This window comes from Hypomesus nipponensis, chromosome 1 (assembly GCF_054491055.1).
Source record: "Hypomesus nipponensis isolate SF chromosome 1, ASM5449105v1, whole genome shotgun sequence".
Lineage (NCBI taxonomy): Eukaryota > Metazoa > Chordata > Actinopteri > Osmeriformes > Osmeridae > Hypomesus > Hypomesus nipponensis.
In genome coordinates, this window is record NC_140361.1 from 15,357,215 (window position 1) to 15,375,000 (window position 17,786).

General features: G+C 47.7%; 2 protein-coding genes across 4 annotated transcripts in view; one reads left to right on the top strand and one right to left on the bottom strand.

Moving 5' to 3' along the window:
• The first annotated feature begins 6,231 nt into the window (after positions 1–6,231).
• cfap96 (cilia and flagella associated protein 96) lies at positions 6,232–8,699 on the top strand. Its single transcript, XM_084697232.1, has 7 exons — positions 6,232–6,397; positions 7,036–7,255; positions 7,336–7,473; positions 7,599–7,674; positions 7,758–7,937; positions 8,032–8,204; positions 8,384–8,699. Exons 1-7 carry the CDS (start codon positions 6,298–6,300, stop codon positions 8,436–8,438), a joined length of 942 nt encoding a protein of 313 aa, XP_084553358.1. The 5' UTR covers positions 6,232–6,297; the 3' UTR covers positions 8,439–8,699.
• Positions 8,700–8,707: 8 nt separating this feature from the next.
• sorbs2b (sorbin and SH3 domain containing 2b) overlaps positions 8,708–17,786 on the bottom strand; it is a 19,993-nt gene continuing 10,914 nt past the window's right edge. For all 3 annotated transcript variants that reach the window (XM_084697223.1, XM_084697224.1, XM_084697225.1), the window contains 8 exons: positions 14,767–14,891; positions 14,616–14,662; positions 14,310–14,424; positions 13,974–14,102; positions 13,570–13,755; positions 10,792–10,835; positions 10,167–10,273; positions 8,708–10,057 (listed from right to left, as the gene is read on the bottom strand). In XM_084697223.1, coding sequence (XP_084553349.1) covers positions 9,996–10,057; positions 10,167–10,273; positions 10,792–10,835; positions 13,570–13,755; positions 13,974–14,102; positions 14,310–14,424; positions 14,616–14,662; positions 14,767–14,891 — 815 coding nt within the window. In that variant the 3' untranslated portion in view covers positions 8,708–9,995. The remainder of the gene's footprint in view (positions 10,058–10,166; positions 10,274–10,791; positions 10,836–13,569; positions 13,756–13,973; positions 14,103–14,309; positions 14,425–14,615; positions 14,663–14,766; positions 14,892–17,786) is intronic.

The window sequence follows — 17,786 nt, forward strand, 5'->3', positions numbered from 1 at the left end:
ATCCTGTTTGTGGACTTCAGCTCTGCCTCTAATACCATTATCCACGCTCTGCTTCAGGACAAGCTCTCCCAGCTGAACGTGCCTGATTCCACCTGTAGGTGGATCACAGACTTCCTGTCTGACAGGAAGCAGTGCGTTAAGCTGGGAACACAAGTCTCTGATTCCCGGTCCATCAGCACCGGATCTCCCCAGGGCTGCGTCCTTTCTCCTCTGCTCTTCTCCCTGTACACCAACAGCTGCACCTCCAGTCATCCGTCCGTCAAACTCCTGAAGTTTGCGGACGACACCACCCTCATTGGGCTCATCTCTGGTGGAGACGAGTCTGACAATAGGTGGAAAGCGGACAACCTGGTGACCTGGTGCAGCCAGAACAACCTAGAGCTCAATGCTCTCAAGACAGTGGAGATGGCTGGGGACTTCAGGAAGAACACAGCCCCTCTCACCCCCATCACCCTGTGTGACTCCCCAGTCAACAATGTGGAGTCCTTCCGCTTCCTGGGCACTATCCTCTCCCAGGACCTCAAGTCGGAACTGAACATTAGCTCCCTCACCAAGAAAGCACAACAGAGGATGTACTTCCTGCGGCAGATGAAGAAATTCAACCTGCCAAAGACAATGATGGTGCACTTCTACACAGCCATCATTGAGTCCATCCTCACCTCCTCCATCATCATCTGGTACACTGCTGCCACTGCCAAGGACAAGAGCAGGCTGCAGCGTATCATACCCACTGCGGAGAAGGTGATTGGCTGCAATCTGCCTTCCCTCGAGGACCTGCACACCTCGAGGACCCTGAGACGAGCGAAGAAGATTGTGGCGGACTCCTCCCACCCTGGACACTCCCTGTTTCAGCCACTCCCCTCCGGCAGAAGGCTGCGGTCCATCAGGACCAAAACCTCACGCCACACAAACAGTTTCTTCCCTTCCGCTGTTGGTCTCCTCAACAAGGCCGAGAGTTCACTATGACTTTAATGATTTCATGTCTAAAACTATTTGCATTTTGCATTACATTCAATTCCTGTAATATTTGTATTTTATATTGTAAATTGTCAACTTATATTTGATGGCAACTTATATTTTATTTTTTGGTATATTTTATTTTAATTGTATTCCACTTAGTATTGTTAGTTATGTATCTTTAGTAGTAGTTAGACCACATATTTAAATGTAAGATTCCTATATTTATTTATTGTATGCACCTTCCTGCCAAAGCAAATTCCTTGTCTGTGCAAACTTTCATGGCAAATAAATCTCTTTCTGATTCTGATTCTGATTCTTTAGGGCAATTCTCTTTGCTGTGAATCATAAATGGTGTTAGGTCGCCATCTAGTGCTGACAACAGCAATTTCAATTTGAAATGCACACATCCCACACATGCATAAACCCACACAATCACAAACATAGCTTTCTGACACAACAACATCTTTAAATGGTTTATGTGAAATAACAGATCTACATATCATACAAATAATTCATTAAAATCGTTGTACTATTTCACGTCCAGCAATGCTTCACCAGATTCCGAGCACAGCTATACACATGACTATCAAATCTACTGCATCTCTACAGAACAGGAAGTCAAAGGCACACAAACAATTCTCATTTACCATTACAGAAGAAATGGGTCTTTCTAAGTCAAAACTTTAAAATAATATTTATGTATAAAATTCTTAACCTTTCTATTACTTTTTAAGACAGGTTTTTTTAATGTAGACAAAACATATATTTTCTAATTACAGAAACATTTCTAACCATTCCAGGAAAGTTACACTTACAAGGAAAATTACATACTTTCTCAGTCCAAAAAATGGGAAGTCAATGGAAAATGGTCGCTGTCCAATGGATGGAGGTTTATATGTCAACTTCTTTGTTTCGGCAACAACTGTAATTTGGCCTTCTACCTCATTATGAACATAAGGAGAGCCACCAGTGGAGTAAAACAAGCTGTACTAGGAAAGCCTTTTCTAGTGATCTCTTGTTGCTCACCAGTGCTTCATATTTGAAAGAATGTTGGTCACCCTGTTGGATATTAAATCAGAATATCACAGTTTTTTGTAACTAGATGTGCTTTAGGAAGAAACACAGTCATACCCTGCTGGCATTATTTATTGTGTTCTGATATAGGAAACTGCAACTACATATTTTCTGACATCCATTTGTAAGTTCTCATTGTCATTTTGGAAACACATTTTGTCGTGGGTCATTGTGGTCCCTATATCTCACTACTTCCCTATTGTAGGATGGGGGTCATAATAGGGCCCTCTCTCTCCCTTTCTCCCTCCCTCCCTGTCTCTCTCTCTTTCTCTCTTTCTTTCTCTCTTCATCTCTCTTTCTTCCTCTCTGTCTCTTTTTCTCTCTTCCTCTCTCCCCCTCTCTCTTTATCTCGCTCTCTCTTGCTCTCTCTCTCTCTCTCTCTCTCTCTCTCTCTCTCTCTCTCTCTCTCTCTATCTCTCTTTTAGGGTCTACGGTGAGTCCCGCTCTCTTCTCCAGCTCCTCAGAATGACAGTGACCCCAGCACAGACTGTTCCAACGACAGCACAGCTCCCCACTGCATCTCTCACTGCATGGAACACAGAGCCAAGAGAGGGTTTCCCCTGATAGACTAAGTTATTCTTGGCTAAAGATTCACATACTAAAGTATCGTTACCTCTGTATGTGTATCTCACGCACCAGTACTCCCCACTGTCCTCTTGGGAGAGGTTAGAAATTGTCAAAGAGGTGAAACTGAGAGAAACATTGTATCTCTGGTCCAATTTCTCAATTATGATATAATCTGATTCCAGTATAATTTGTTTATCTGTGTTTCTGACCCACACAATGTATCCATCCACTGAGTCTGGGTCACAGCTGAGATTGACCTCTGACCCCTCTGAGAAGAACACAGTAAGAGAGGTTGACTCTGGGCAGACCAGCAGTCTATAGGATATAGAGTGTTCATCTGTCTCGCACCAATACGATCCTGAGTGGTTGAGCTCCAGTGATGGGATGACCAAGGAGTAGTTGGTGTTCTCTCTTCCATCCATCATGTACATCTCCCCTCTTCTCTGGGGCCTGGGGCTGGAGGTCTCAGATGGGCTCTTGGATGGAATGTCTGCTTTTATTGTCCCGTAAGGTGTGCTCCAAAAAGTCCCTGCAGGGTCAACAGTGAAACTAACACAAGGCAGTGTGATATCCTGTTTCTCGAAACGGAAATAATGAAACGGCATGTCTGTTAAACTTTCGACAACAGTGCCACATTTCTTCTCCTCCAGGGCCACACAGACAAATAAAAAGCCATCCATTTCAGTGAAGTTGGAGATCAGAAGAGAGTTGTTCTGTGTCACCTGAACTCGGCCCTGAAGGTCTTTCATCCCTGAATCCAGGGTTTCACTCCCATCTACAAACACTGTCCTCCACGTTCCTCCTGTTAACCTGAACCAGGTGATAGTTGGGCTGAGGCCTGCTTCTGCTGCAATATCACATGGCAGCTCAGCGTTTATGCCATTTACAAATATGCCCTCAGAATTCCAATCGCACACTGTGAGAGTGAGGTTCTTCTGGTATGTCACTTTGCTGCCTGTCCTGCATTCAATCCTGTAACGTCCAGAGTCTGACAGAGATACTTGGATGATGTCTAAATATAAGTCTTTAGAAATGTTCCTCACTCTCAGCCTATCTGTCAGTTCTCCATGCAGAGTAGAGTTGACAGGGGAAGAGTCAGACGTGTTCCACAGGAGCAGTTCTCCATCAGCCATGGATCTGGACACCAAACAGAAGTCTGCATTCTTGGTAATGGAAAGGACATGTATTTCATACGTGTCTCCTTCAATTTGTAATTCGTGGGTCTCTTGTTCTCCATAGATATTTTGCATGAGAAAAGTCAGCAGAAAGATGAGTTTTGGGGCTGAAGCCATTTCTGGATGGATGTTACACAACTGTTATCCAGCTTTGTCAGAAGTGAAGATGTTTCCTCCAAGCTTGTGGTTTATCATTTTGAGGTATCTTATATCTTCACATGAATTGAGCAACAAGGGATGCTGTATAGGGGTAAAAGTTAGAGCAAAACTAATATAAAATGATATTATATTGTACATTGTATTCATCATCATTATTGAGAATATATGTATTTAAATTATATTAATACAATTGATGATCTCTTTAACTTGTTTTTGGCAATAAAAGTTCAATATCCCCATTGACTAAAAAGTAAACATCCATATTGACCGACCACCCCCTTGTATCTTCATGAAATGGTTTGGTCCTGCCTTATCGACATTTTTTATGCTGGCTTTTAATCTTGGTGACAACAGCTGCGCAGAGGGGGCCCAATTTGATTGTTTTGTCATGGGGCCAAATATTCCAGGCGGCGCCCCTGTGATCAACAACCAAGCAACATTCCAGTAACAGCAGACGTGTTGCCCTATGTCTCGATTAACACTGATTGATTTAGTCTATAAAGGAAAGTGTTATGAGTTTCTGTTGTACATCTGTGGGTTAAAATGTTTTGTTGTTATTAACACTGTTATTCTTAAATGTTAGGAAATATCTTTCAGCTCATTTGTTGTTGATGACCTGTCTATGACCTGGAGTGAAGGATGTTGTCATGACAAGACTAGAACCCTCATGCTAGATTGTGGCTCATGCTGCAGAAGATAAGACTACTGATGGGTTGATTTCACTCACCACACTCCTCTCAGCAAAAGATAATATACACAAGTTCACACAGAGACACAGATACAAACACATGTGACTATTTAATTTCAGATTTACATCTTTATTTGAATCATACAGTCAAAATTACAATCACATAGTATTGCAAATAATGGTACTATCAGGATTCAGGTAAGACCTAAATACATACCAGGAGGTTGTAGGATGGCTGACTTTGCGGCGGTGACAAAAAGGCTTGGAGGCAGTGTTTCAAAGATTTAGAATAAATCCCAAAAGGTTTTACTAGCCAGTGACAGCATGCATACATTCCAGTATGGAGAAAAAAATTGAAAAATAAATACTCCTAAACAATAATTTCCAATAACTAAATACCTTCAAAATAACACAGACACTTTCCATAAACAATTAAACTAACTCTGGTCAGTTCAGCATGTACTTTCCCACTCCACTGTCAGAGGTGTTGTCTGTTGTTCACCCTAGACCCAACAACCTCAACCTGCTCTGCTCTGGCCTTATACTTGCCCAGCCTAACCCATTGTACCTATCCTAAATCAATTATTCCTACAATAATACCTATTCCGCCTAACTATCAATAAATACATTCACTATAATAATACAGACAGGTTAATACAAATACAATCATGTTACATCATTATTTAGCCCTCTAAATAGCTCCCCAGCTATCACATAATACAAACACCCCTATCATCCCACCAACAACGTCTTTACGTTCCATGCGCCAACGTTCAAAAGACCCTTCCGACTTTCCGTCGAGTCTTTCCTCTGTCCGGACGCAGGATGTCCACGTGCCCGGTGGAGGGCAGTATTGTTTAATTGATATCGATAACTTTGTAAATTACCCAAACTGTGCAAGGCTTGATTATGTTTGCTGTTGCTGGTATTAACAAGCCTATTTAATTAGAACCAAAAACACATTTCAATAATTTTTTATTAAAATAAATTATTGACTCGCAGATATAGGCATAACAATCCCGAATAGACGAACAAACATTTGAATTAAAAATCCAGGCCTTGATTGAAATGTTCTTTTCAAGCCATGTGGATGGGCAGAAATGTCTAATATCGACATTCTTCAACTGCGCAGTGAGTGGAGGAGGTTGAGAACCTGACAGATTAAGCGACAACCCCCCTCTCAGTTGAGCAGCGTGCGGGCTCCAAGGTAACACACCGTGTACACAGACACAGGAGCCGGTTAAATATTTCACTGACCGAGATCACTGGCCAGAGCGGTAGGTTTTATAAAAAATTATTAAAACTATCGAACTTCAGTCATTTGCTTGAGAGTGAATTATAGAAGTAAGCCTTTTTTTGTAGCCCATAGATTTTCGCAAAGGCTAAATATTCTACGGGCATACAACTTGTATTTTAGTAATATTTACCATATTAGGCTACTAATTGCATCTTTACTCAGCAATATGCCATCTCTGTACATTCTTTAAAAATCCAATCCTACCCATTTGCAATAGGAGGGCTGTGTTGAAACCAACGCAAATAGTCCAGAGAGGCCTAATTTTTATTGCCTAAAATGCTTTTCTTATAGATGCTGGATGACATCCTTGAACTGAGCTGTGATAGCAGGTAGGCTGACTTGACGACCAGTGCGCGCTGAAACTGACCAAAGTGAAGATGCCAGCCGGTGAAGGGAAGTCGGACATGGACCGGGTCGGTCTGTTCAAGGAGATGGGCTACATTTCCATCGGAGACAAGTACACCGCGTTCACTTACCGTGAGTCCACAGAAATAATGAAATAGGCTATTCAGTGACCAGGAGTTAGTTTACAAATTTACTATTTCTACGGGGTTATTTTGGATTACTCGTTTGAAAAGGTGCTTTTTCTTAAAGAGTATAAAAAATAAATAAAAACTCCTAAGTTTAATCATCAATCCTGGTCTTGATTCCGACGACTCGACTTGTGCCCCTAGTGGATACATTTTGAAGAATCTCTTGTAGTAATGATGTGATATACTCTAGGGCATTTTCTTGTTACTCTGATAACATAGACGGCAGGACTATTTGTCTTAAGAATTCTTCCCTGATGTGTGGCAGGACCTCTAGGCTAACCTCTAGGGCACTGGAGTGCGTGTATAGTACATTGATAACTATTGGGTCTAAATGTTACATTGAAGCAAAGCAAAAGCAAAGCTGGACATGTCATTTATTCTTTTCTTTTTTAAATATTTTTAATATGAAGGGGCAGGATAAGGCAGGAATAGGGGAGTTTTGGTTACCCTTTAAAGGTTCTTAAAACATTTGAATTAGAAGTTTGACAGCTTTTAAGGAAAAATGCTAACCCTGACATTAACCCTACAACAGAGTAAAAAGGTTTTCATGATAAGGTCTTATACTTCCATCCATCCTGTCAGGTCCTTTTAATGAGTCCGCCCAGAAAAACAAGCAGATGATGACAGGAGGTCCTAAGAGCCGGTCCAGTCTGCAGGCAGGCTATTTCGATTCTCATTTCAAGAGGATTTTTGAGCGGGAGGCCCTGTCTGACCCAGCGAAGCTGGCCCGACAGTACCGCAACCAACAAGCCAAGAGGAACATCGGCAAGGCCTTCCTCCCAAGCAACGGGGAGAAGAAGCCGTAAGGAAGAATGCTGCTACTAAATGTATTGTGGTTCACACTGAAGGAAGTTTCTAGATGTTTGTGTATGGGCATTGCAGGTCAGGGTCAGGCAGCTATTATGGGACTCTGGCTGGTCCTGTCCAGGCCATGAGCGCTCAGAGGCTACCCAAGAAGCAGCACCCTTCTCCTGGCAGGAACATTCTCACCAGCCCGCCCAAGAGGGGCAGTGGCTACAGGTAGACAGACAGACAGACAGACATACAGTACATGCAGGAATACACAGCTGTTGCGATGTCAGTGTGTGTGTATATGTGCAGTTCCATATGATATTGAGTGACCAGATATGACATTTTTGTAACAGCTACCCTAACGTCACGCTGTCTAAGTTGGAGCCATTCTCGTCCGACCCATTTGACCGTGCCAAGGACGTCCTCAAGGTCAGACCGCCATCCAGTTTGCAAGCTGAGTGGTAAAATGTTTGACGCTGCCCCTAAGCTGTGTACATGTGTATGTGTTCCAGAGGGAACTAGTCAACCACAGATCTAGACTGAAGGGAGGCCCATTCAAACTCAACCTCCATCCCAAAGACTATTTCTATGGCAACCCATTTCATCTGGACAGGCCCCTCCCCCCGCCTAAGAGGTCAGAGGCGAGGGAACATTTCCCAGTTCCCTTCAAACCCTCCTCCCCTAACAAGCAGGTGAGTCAGACCCCCAACAATTGTCCTTAGAGGTGCGAGACAGGATGTTGTCTGTGGGGGTTCGCTCTCAGGGGTGTGGTCTTTTGTGAGGCAGATTGGTGGGATGAAAGCAGGTACGTTTGACACCTACCCCACCCACTCTGCTGACCCCTATGTCACACGCCGCTCCAAGTCTGTCTCAACGAATAAGGAGGGCAAGATCTTCCACCCCACACCGGGACCCAAGAGCACCCCCATCAAGAGCATCATCAGCCTCAACGTTAACAAGTAAGACCAAAGAGAGACGGTCAGAACAAAACTGTTGAGCCCAGACAGTTAGATACCTACAGTAGGTCCTAAAGAGATGCAGTCAGATCACAACTGGGAATTCCTGAGAAACTGTGAGAACACTACAGATAAGACCAGCAATGCACTGCTCTCTAATCCATGTGCCTCTTTTTTCACAGGGCGGTGCACTCAGCCAACTACACATCAGCCATTCCCTCTGTTATGGCCTTCTAATTGTACAAGCTCCAACGGTGACACCTGGATGTTGTAGTTCCAACTAGGATGTCTAGACTACATTTCACGTCGAGGACAGTGTTGCCTCCATCTTCCAGCAAATAATTGTACATTTTTGTTTTCCCACACACCATTCATACATCATTGCTAAGGAGCTCATTCCCCGTGAAGTATTGTCTTTACTGTACTATGTCCTATTCATTATGGACTGTCTTTAGAACAACCAGAAATCTTTCCTTTGGGACATGAGCGCAGTGCAGTACAAAAACTACATATCAGGCAGTTTATTAGACATAAACAGACAGCGAAATGGACAGACCAACAGACGATGCACAATCAATGACGATGGCGTATACAATTTGTACAACGGGTTATTATCATTAAAGAAATACAAAACACATAAAAGTAGAAGAGGCATTGGTTAACCTCAGCTGCAACAAGTAGAGAAGTATTCGGCAAACAAACATCTTTGTGCATACTCATTTGAAGTCTGGAAGATCCAAAACTCATTATTAAGGGCATCTGTCACACATCACATCAGTAAAAGAGAAATCCTTTCGCCGGACTCAGCGTTTTACAATAATGACGTCAGTGTAAACTATACCTCAAGTCACCTGACAGCATCCTTGAAGTATAGGACCTTCTAATAAACCATGCATGAGCATATATACCATATACCATATGTGTTAGAATGGTAGTCTAAGAACAGTCTACAATGTAGTTGTAGACTCTACATTATTATCTCAGGAGTGCTCTGCTTAAGAATAGTCCACAGACTGGCCTGGTGTTGGATAACGAGCTGTCATGCAGTGTCCTGGCCAGCAGTAGGCAGCTGTGGGTCCCTCACTGGACAGACAGATTGCTGCAAATCTGAAAATTGTCATCTTTCCTTTTATTAAGTCTGTAGGAATGTGTGTAGAGCAGCTGAAGGCTGAGAATCCAATAGGCTGTCTACCATAATACTCGGCCCACAGAGTCAGACACAACCACAATCTCGACCTATCTGCTGGAGTGTTCTGGAATAGAACTCAGTTCTAGACCTTCCAGATGGTTCTTGAACTGTGAGATGTTTCTAGAGCCCAGCTGGTTTTAGAACTGTCTGATGGTTCTATGAAAATAGGACAGCCCCTCTCCACACATTCAAGTACATTCCTAGTGTAAAATAGCAACAATTAATGAATGATGTATACTGTATATATGAATAAAATAAATATATGGTAAATAGGGCACTTGGTTACTTTGTTATTGTGAGATCTATAAGTGTACAAGGCAGTCTTCACTGGGAGTATTCCCATCATCAGAATCACAGCCCTTCATTGTTCAATCAAATAACAATTTTTCCTTTTGACTTCCTTCTGGTCACCATGGGGATGACGATGTAATTTCCTCAGAAAAGGAGGAGCCTACTGCTCTGGCAGGGCCATCTCTGGATCTGTCTGACATGAGGATGGCTAGTTGTAGCTGTTCACATGTAAAGTCATTCTTCCACGTAAAATGAGCAGTTTGGACCAGTTCAGCCACCGTATCCTGGCACAACTTCAGTACTGTCAGACCAGATTAAAGCCTCTTGACATAGTTCCCAGGAAACGTTCCAAAGAATTTGCTTCTTCTGGATGTGCCTGGACATTGAGAAAAACACACCAGCGTAAGAACTAGCTTGAGGTGGTATCTTGATATCTACATGCTGCAGGTCATGGATGGATGGGTGGATGTAGAGGTTGAATTCACCTACGAACCACCCGTCGTCACATCTCTCCATGACATCGACCACCTCACCCTCCCTCAGCTCCAGCTCATCCTCGTTGCGAGGGGCGTAGTTATACAGCACCTGGAACCTGCATGACATCATCAGGTTGGGACAGGTCGTCGCATCAGACTCACATTTACTGTTCAGACCCAGATTCTAAGTTCTAGAACATACATACACACAGCTTGAATGACAGCCAGATAAATAAGACTCAGAAATGAGGGGATAAGCAGAAAAGGTGGAGTAGAGAAGATTTGGAACATGGGAGATGGAGTCGAGGAGAAGATTTGGAACATGGGAAATGGAGTCGAGGAAAATATTTGGAACATGGGAGATGGAGTAGAGGAGAAGATTTGGAACATGGGAAATGGAGTCGAGGAAAATATTTGGAACATGGGAGATGGAGTAGAGGAGAAGATTTGGAACATGGGAGACGGAGTAGAGGAGAAGATTTGGAACATGGGAAATGGAGTCGAGGAAAATATTTGGAACATGGGAGATGGAGTAGAGGAGAAGATTTGGAACATGGGAGATGGAGTAGAGGAGAAGATTTGGAACATGGGAGATGGAGTAGAGGAGAAGATTTGGAACATGGGAGCTACTCACGGCTCTCCACCACACTGCAGTCCTTCCTGGTTGAAGGCTGGGCGCTGGAGAGAAAGGGAGAGAAGGAGAAAAGAGATGTCAGCCATGTCTACATTTTCCTGCTGAAGAGCCTACGAAGCGCAGTGAACCTTCCCACAGAATACATTGCCGTGACAACGCCATCAATCCACACCATCCTCAAGTCAAACCTTCCACAACAGTTTCCGACTCCATACAACTGTTCTACACCAGCATAACGACATACTCCAAAATCCCTGTGGCAAATAAACACAAGGAGACTCAAAAACAACCACCCGAACTCCAGTCAAGCAGGTCAGCAGCAGACCCTGGTTCTGTCTAGGCCCGGCAAGACAGGCTGGACAGAGACCATTTTCACCATGCAGAACTACCCTCACAGACCATGCTAGGTGGGCAGCACACTCTGCCAAACATGGTCTGCCTGGAGGGTCTCTAGGACTGGTCACCTCTCACTGATGCAGCTCAAGGTGCACTGTGGGAGATGTGCGTACCCTAGAAGATGGCGAGTGGGTGTAGCCTCTACTGGGTGAGCCGCAGGAACGCCGTGACATCACAGGACTACGAGGGGGCTTACCCACAACCACTACCTCACGCTTTAATGGCTGCAGGGACCAGGACACAGTCAGAGTAGAGACACACACACAACCTAAAAAACAGCAGGCATCTAGTCTGTGAACTAGACTGAGAGCCCATAGAGCCCATATTTATATCTATATCTATCTGACCTGGTATTTGTAACATCCAGCTGGCTATGTTTAGGGCCTAAGGCGACGGTATATTTAGACAGCCCTGACAGTGTTCATTTAAACTAGAAGACAGGCAGTTATATCAATGTTTGTTATGGATGAACTCCTTCCATGCAGAACAGTAAACAAATGTCACCAACCATGATTGGTAAGCTAAAATAAAATGTTAAATCTTCTCGGTCCTGTTTCTGAGGTTAGAGGTCACACCATTTCACACAGCTGCCATGGTTACCTTGGGCTTAGGGGAGCGCATTTCTGGTCGGGACTTTGTGTAGGGAAGAGGGGAGTGGGGAGGGGTGGAGAAGGAAGAGGGGGAGGAGGGAGAGGGAGGCGGGGTAGAGGAGGGCTTGGGGTAGGGAGGGGGGGAGTGAGGTGGGGTGGAGGAAGGTTTGGGGTAGGGAGGGGGGGAGTGCGGAGGAGTGGCACAGGGAGAAAGATGCAAGGGAGGGGAAGAAAGGGTCGCATGTTCGAGAGGAGGAGAGGACAGGCACACTGGTGCACCCTGGGATTGACCAGCCTGTGTCGGAAAGATGGAGAAGTTACAAGTTTAGAGCTTGATCAAGGGTTAGTCTGCAGGCACCTATCCACGGCAACGGTAGGACAAACACACAGCACAACCCTCTCTACCTGACGCTCGCCCGGATTCTCCGGTTGGAGTTCCACTAGATGTTCCACTGGACACTCCATCTCATTTTCTAACTGAAGTTCTGCTTGACGTTCCATTAGATGCTCCACCTCACGTTCTACCTCACATTTGATCAGATGTTCCACAAGATGTTCTCGTTGGTTCTCAGGTCTCTCCTCCACAGGTGTGACAGATGTCTGTTTGTCAGGGAGGGGCCTGACTTCATCAAGCTCGTCTTCGTCTATGAACAGCTTGGGAAGCCCTTTGCCTTCATCTGCTGCCTGCCTGTGAAACCCCTCCCCCTGGGAAAACAAGCTCTGTGATTTGCTGCGCTGTATGATGGACACCAGCTCCTCACACAAGTCATCTTCCTGCTCTTTGGACGGCGAGTCCTCTCTAGGAGCTGATTGGTTGCTGGTCAAGGTGTGAGATGGTTGGTTGCTGGCCAGGCTGAAAGCTGTTTGGTTGTCAGCCAGGTTGAAATCTGTTTGGTTGTCAGCAAGGCTGAAAGCTGGTTGGTTTTCAGCCAGGCTGAAAGCTGGTTGGTTGTCAGCCAGGCTGAAAGCTGGTTGGTCGCTGGGTTCATACACAACAAGGTCCACAGGACTGGAACTAGCCTCTGACTCAGCTGGACAATCCATGAAGGATCTAGCACTGGCCTGTGACAGGTCAACCACACTTCCATACTGAGGGCGGGCGTCAAAGGAGGGGGAGATAGGGGAGGAAGTGATGGAGGTTCCCGTCGTGGGGAGAGAGGGGAGGGGGGAGGGGCTGGGCTCAGGGGAGGAGGGGAAGGTCCTGGGGGAGGTTATAGGGATGAAGTGCCCCTGTCTGAAGGACGGAGTTAGGGAGAGGGAGGGGGAGTAGGAGTAGGAAGAGCCTTGGCGGGAGACGGGTGAGGAGGACACCAGAGAGTCCAGCTCCTCCAGGTCGGCCAGCAGGCCATGGGGATAGGGGGGAGGGGTGGGGCCGGGGGTGAGGGAGGGGGTGAGAGAAGGGGTGAGCGAGGGGGTTCTGCGGGGCTGGACAGGTGGGGTAAAGGAGGGGTAAGGTGGAGGGGTTGGGGCAGGGGTGAGGGAGGGGTAAGGGGGAGGCGTAGGGGCAGGGGTGAGGGAGGGGGAGAGCCCCAGGGTGAGGGATAGCCAATCGTTGGTGATGGCCTGCAGTTTGGCTTTCTGGGGGGATGGGCCTGGCCTAGGGGAGGGGGAGGAGCTGTAGCCGGGGAGTGTGGATGAAGGCTGAAGGATGGAGGGAAGGAAAGTAAGAGAAAGAACTGAAAAACCAAGAGAAAATGGCAGGAGACACGAGAAGATATGAAAGCCGACACTACTGTCACTACTGTTACCCAAATGACCGAGAGAGAGAAACGGTGACGATGCTATCGCATACCTTAGCTGAGCCTAAGGGGTGGAGGCGGTCGTTGGGGACACTCTGTGGCAGTGAGGATTGTGGGTAGTGGGACTTCTGGGTCACGTCCACGTAGGAGACCGGGAAGATGCCCTGGCGTCCAGACTCCGGAAGTTTCCCCTCAAACCAGTTCTGATCCACCTGTCTCAACAGCAGCACAGGCTCCCCCTTAAACACACAGGGCTGTGTTAGATGGAGGGATAGCGAAAACGAGGCATGGAGACGGAGGAACAAAGAGGGCGGAGAGACAGAGGTGGAGGGAAAGAGACAGAGATGAAGTGATAGGAGAATTGGAGGATTAGAGCTTGAGAAGAGGCAGGGCTGGAGGGGTGAAGAGCTCGAGGGAGGGATAAACAGACAGACGGTAGTAGATAGGAGGGTCTTGCCTTCTTCAGAGACAGCTCGACAGAGGTGTCAGCCGTGAAGTTGTAGCGAGCCACAGCCTGCCCCAGCTCTCTGGCCTGGACAGGGGGTGGGGGTCTGATTGGCTCGGGTTTCTGAGAGGGACGTATCTTCTACAAAGAGAGGGACAGATGAAGAGAGACAGATGAAATCACAGATAAGCTTACTGGAATCAGTGTTAATGGAGAAGAGAGAGAAGGGAGGTGAATTAGGGAGGGAAGAAAAGACAGCTCGAGGCACACAGGGCTGTAGAAAAGACAGGAGAGGAAGAAAAGATGGATAGAAGAGAAGAAGGGAGAAAAGGAGAGGCGAGGACTTACCTCCACATAAGAGATGGGGAAGATCCCCACCTGTCCACGGCTCTCTCCCTCATACCAGTTATTATCAATCTGCTTGAGGATGTAAACAATCTCCCCTTTCCTCAGAGCCAGCTCCCTGGGATGACACAACACCAAGTTAGCATGTTAGCATGCTGTCAGTTACTTGGGACAACACAACACTACAGTTAGCATGCAATACCACAGTTAACATGTTAGACATAACATGCTGTGTCTACTCACAGGTATTACACAACAGAAAAGTTTTGGTTCAGTAAGACAGATGTTCAGTGTTGGAGGGATGCTTACTTGACCGTCTGAGCTTTGAAGTTGTATACTGCTCTGGCTGCCTGTTTCTGTTCGGAACAAAATAATGTACCATTTCCTCAATATAGACAATCATCCCTGGGTGCCATCAATACAGTTGGGTATTGGACAGTAAATGATGTGGCTCACTTACTTCCTGAATATCAGGGACGTGCTTCCTGCTGGGAGGGGCAGTGCGACCCAGGTCAGCATAAGATTGGACGGGAGTTGCATGGCGGCCAATGTCAACATACGATTGGTTCCTGCTGAAGTCCTGGTCTGAAGGGGAGGGACAAAGAGGCACAATCACAGAGAGACAGCAAGTAGAGATAGTTCACATGCAAGGGAAGGGTCGTTGGTACAGGTACTACGCCAAACCATATACATCTAATGGACCAGACTTAGGCATCTTAAAACAAAAGTTATAAGAGTTTGCACGTGGTAGAGCAAAAAGAAACTGAAACTTAAAAAAGAAACTGGAATAAATTGGGGAAACTAATGCAATATATGGGTGATCAAACTAACATACAAAAAGATGTGTGTGTGCATAAACACAACAATCATATGCACACACACACCGTGTACATGTGGGTATTCTACTACAGCAAATCAAACATCACAGAAAACCACTACAACGTGAATCACATGAACTCACGTCACTGAAAACATACACATTCACAGTACAGTAGACGACAGACACATACAGGACATGCAGGAAAGAGGATGAACATAGAGATAGGAAGTTAGGGGCAAGAGGGAGAGAGGGAAAGCGAGAGAGACAGAGAGAGAAGGAACGAAGAAGAAAGCTAGGGGGTGGAGGGTGGGGGGTGGGGGGTAGGGTGGGGGGTAGGGTGGGGTACTTTGGGAAGGATGCGGCCCTCCACCTTGGCAGAGTTCATTCCAGTCCTGGTGGCTGGTTTGTTTCTGGGCGGGGCTGGGGGAGAGAAGCTGGTGGCACACGGGGCTGGCCATGCCGTCTGGCAGTGGGGGGTATTTCTGGTGCAGGCGGCGGGGTCTGTGGCCCATCCCATCTCCCTGCCCAGGGCGACCCACAGCCTGCAGGGAGGAACTTCTCTGGGGCGTGTCCGGAAGAAGCTCAGCAATAAGCCGATGGAGGAGGCTGCTACCAGACAGGTTGCTCCTCCAACTCTCCTCCTCCCTGCTCCTCCTCTGATCCTCGTCCCTGGTCCTCCTCTCATACTCCTCCCCGCTCCTCTCCTCCAGTAGGTAGAGGTAGATGTCAGTCAGGGCCTCGTCCAGAGCTTGGTACACTGAGTTGCTCCGCCTCCGGTTGAAGGGGGCGGGGCTTACCAAGGAGGCCAGCCGGGAGGGGGCAGGGGCTGGGCAGAGGGTCGGGGATGGGTGGGCTGGAGCTGGGTAATGGGCAGGGGGCTTGGGGGCTGGGGGAGGTCTGGATCGATCATGTCTGCGCAGGGTGGTAAAGCGGGTGGAAGAGGCGGGACAGGGGCCCTTACATTTGCCAACCAGCTGCCACTGATGAAAATGGTGATGCAGATGAGGATGGGCGGGGCTGCGCGGGCTGTCGGAGGAGGTGTGAGATCTGCGATCGTAGTCGCTCTCGCTGCAGGGGGAGGAGCCTTCCAGGTGGATGATGTCACTGAGGTCAGAGGCCACACCCTCCGGCTCGCTGTCCCAGAATTCCTGCTGGTGGGTGGAGGGAGGAAGGGGGGCACACTGAACAGGGGGCTGCGGGGATGAGTAGAGAGGAGGCGGGGGCCTTTGGTGGGGGGGCTGGTGGGTTGAGGAGAAAGGGCGATGGGGGGGGGTGGCATTGGCGTGGCAGGGGGGCTGGGGGCAATGGCTATAGTAGGTGGGCTGGGAGGAGTTCCTGCTGGGGTAGTAGGGCCGGCCCTCGGGGGGGTTCCTGGTGGGGGGGTTAGCTGGGGGGTTGTCGTCCAGGCTGGACTCTGTGGAGTTGCGTCTGTGAAGGATGCTCCCGCCTCGTGTCCCGCGGGGCCCCAGGTCAGGCATGGACCGCGACTTCTGGATGAGGCTCTCAAACTGCGTGATCCTATTGGTCACCACGTCTTTAGGCACGTCCCCATGCAGCCTCTCCCTCTGGAGATCCTCGTCCAGCATCTCCTCGCTCTGCCGCCTCTCCGTCTGCACTCTCTCTGTCTTCAGTCTCTCTGTCTGCAGTCTGTCTGCCTGCAGCTCGCTCTCGTATTCCAAAACTCGTAAACGCACAGTGGGGGTGTGGCCTCCGAGCAGGGCCTGTCGGCTGATGTGGTGCATCTGCTTATACAGACGCAGGAAGCCAGGTGCATTGTGGGGCGAGCCCTGCCGTCCCTCCCCTTCACCTTCGACCCGCGAGTCACATGACAGGAAGTTTGTGCTCTTGGAGCGCAGCCGGGGGGTGCGAGGTCCCGCCCCTTCCTCCGTCAGCAGGTTGTCACAGCTCCAGGACTTTCGTTTGGGAGAAATTGGCTCGTCCCCCACACACTCTATGCTAGATGCACCGCCGCTGTTTCCCCTCCCAATGTCACACTCAACCTCGTTCTCCCCCTCCTCTCTCTCACACTCAACCTCGTTCTCCCCCTCCCCTCTGTTACACTCAACCTCGTTCTCCCCCTCCTCTCTCTCACACTCAACCCCGTTCTCCCCCTCCTCTCTCTCACACTCAACCTCATTGTCCCCCTCCTCTCTGCTACACTCAACCTCGTTCTCCCCCTCCTCTCTCTCACACTCAACCTCGTTCTCCCCCTCCTCTCTCTCACACTCAACCCCGTTCTCCCCCTCCTCTCTCTCACACTCAACCTCGTTCTCCCCCTCTCCTTTGTCACATACACCCCCACTCTGGCCCTGAGCTGCCCAGCCATTCAAACAGATAGAATCCACGGGTCTCAGAGTTGCAGTGGGGTCGAGACAGACAGCACTCTCGGATCCCAGAGGTTGATCACTTGGACCAGGGAAGAGTGAGTTACGTGAGAGTGAGGTGGAGCATTTGGGATGGTCTGAGGCAATGTTACTACCTTCCCCACCTGAGAGATATCCAGCCAGCACAGCAGCATGGTCAGAGAGAAAGAGGACAGGACTTACACAGGCTGTCACACACACACACACACCATCTTACAGGAATTAGAGACAAGCTTTAGATAAAACGCAAACAGCAGCTGTAGGTTGGAAATATTTTGCTCGTTAAGAGACCTTTTT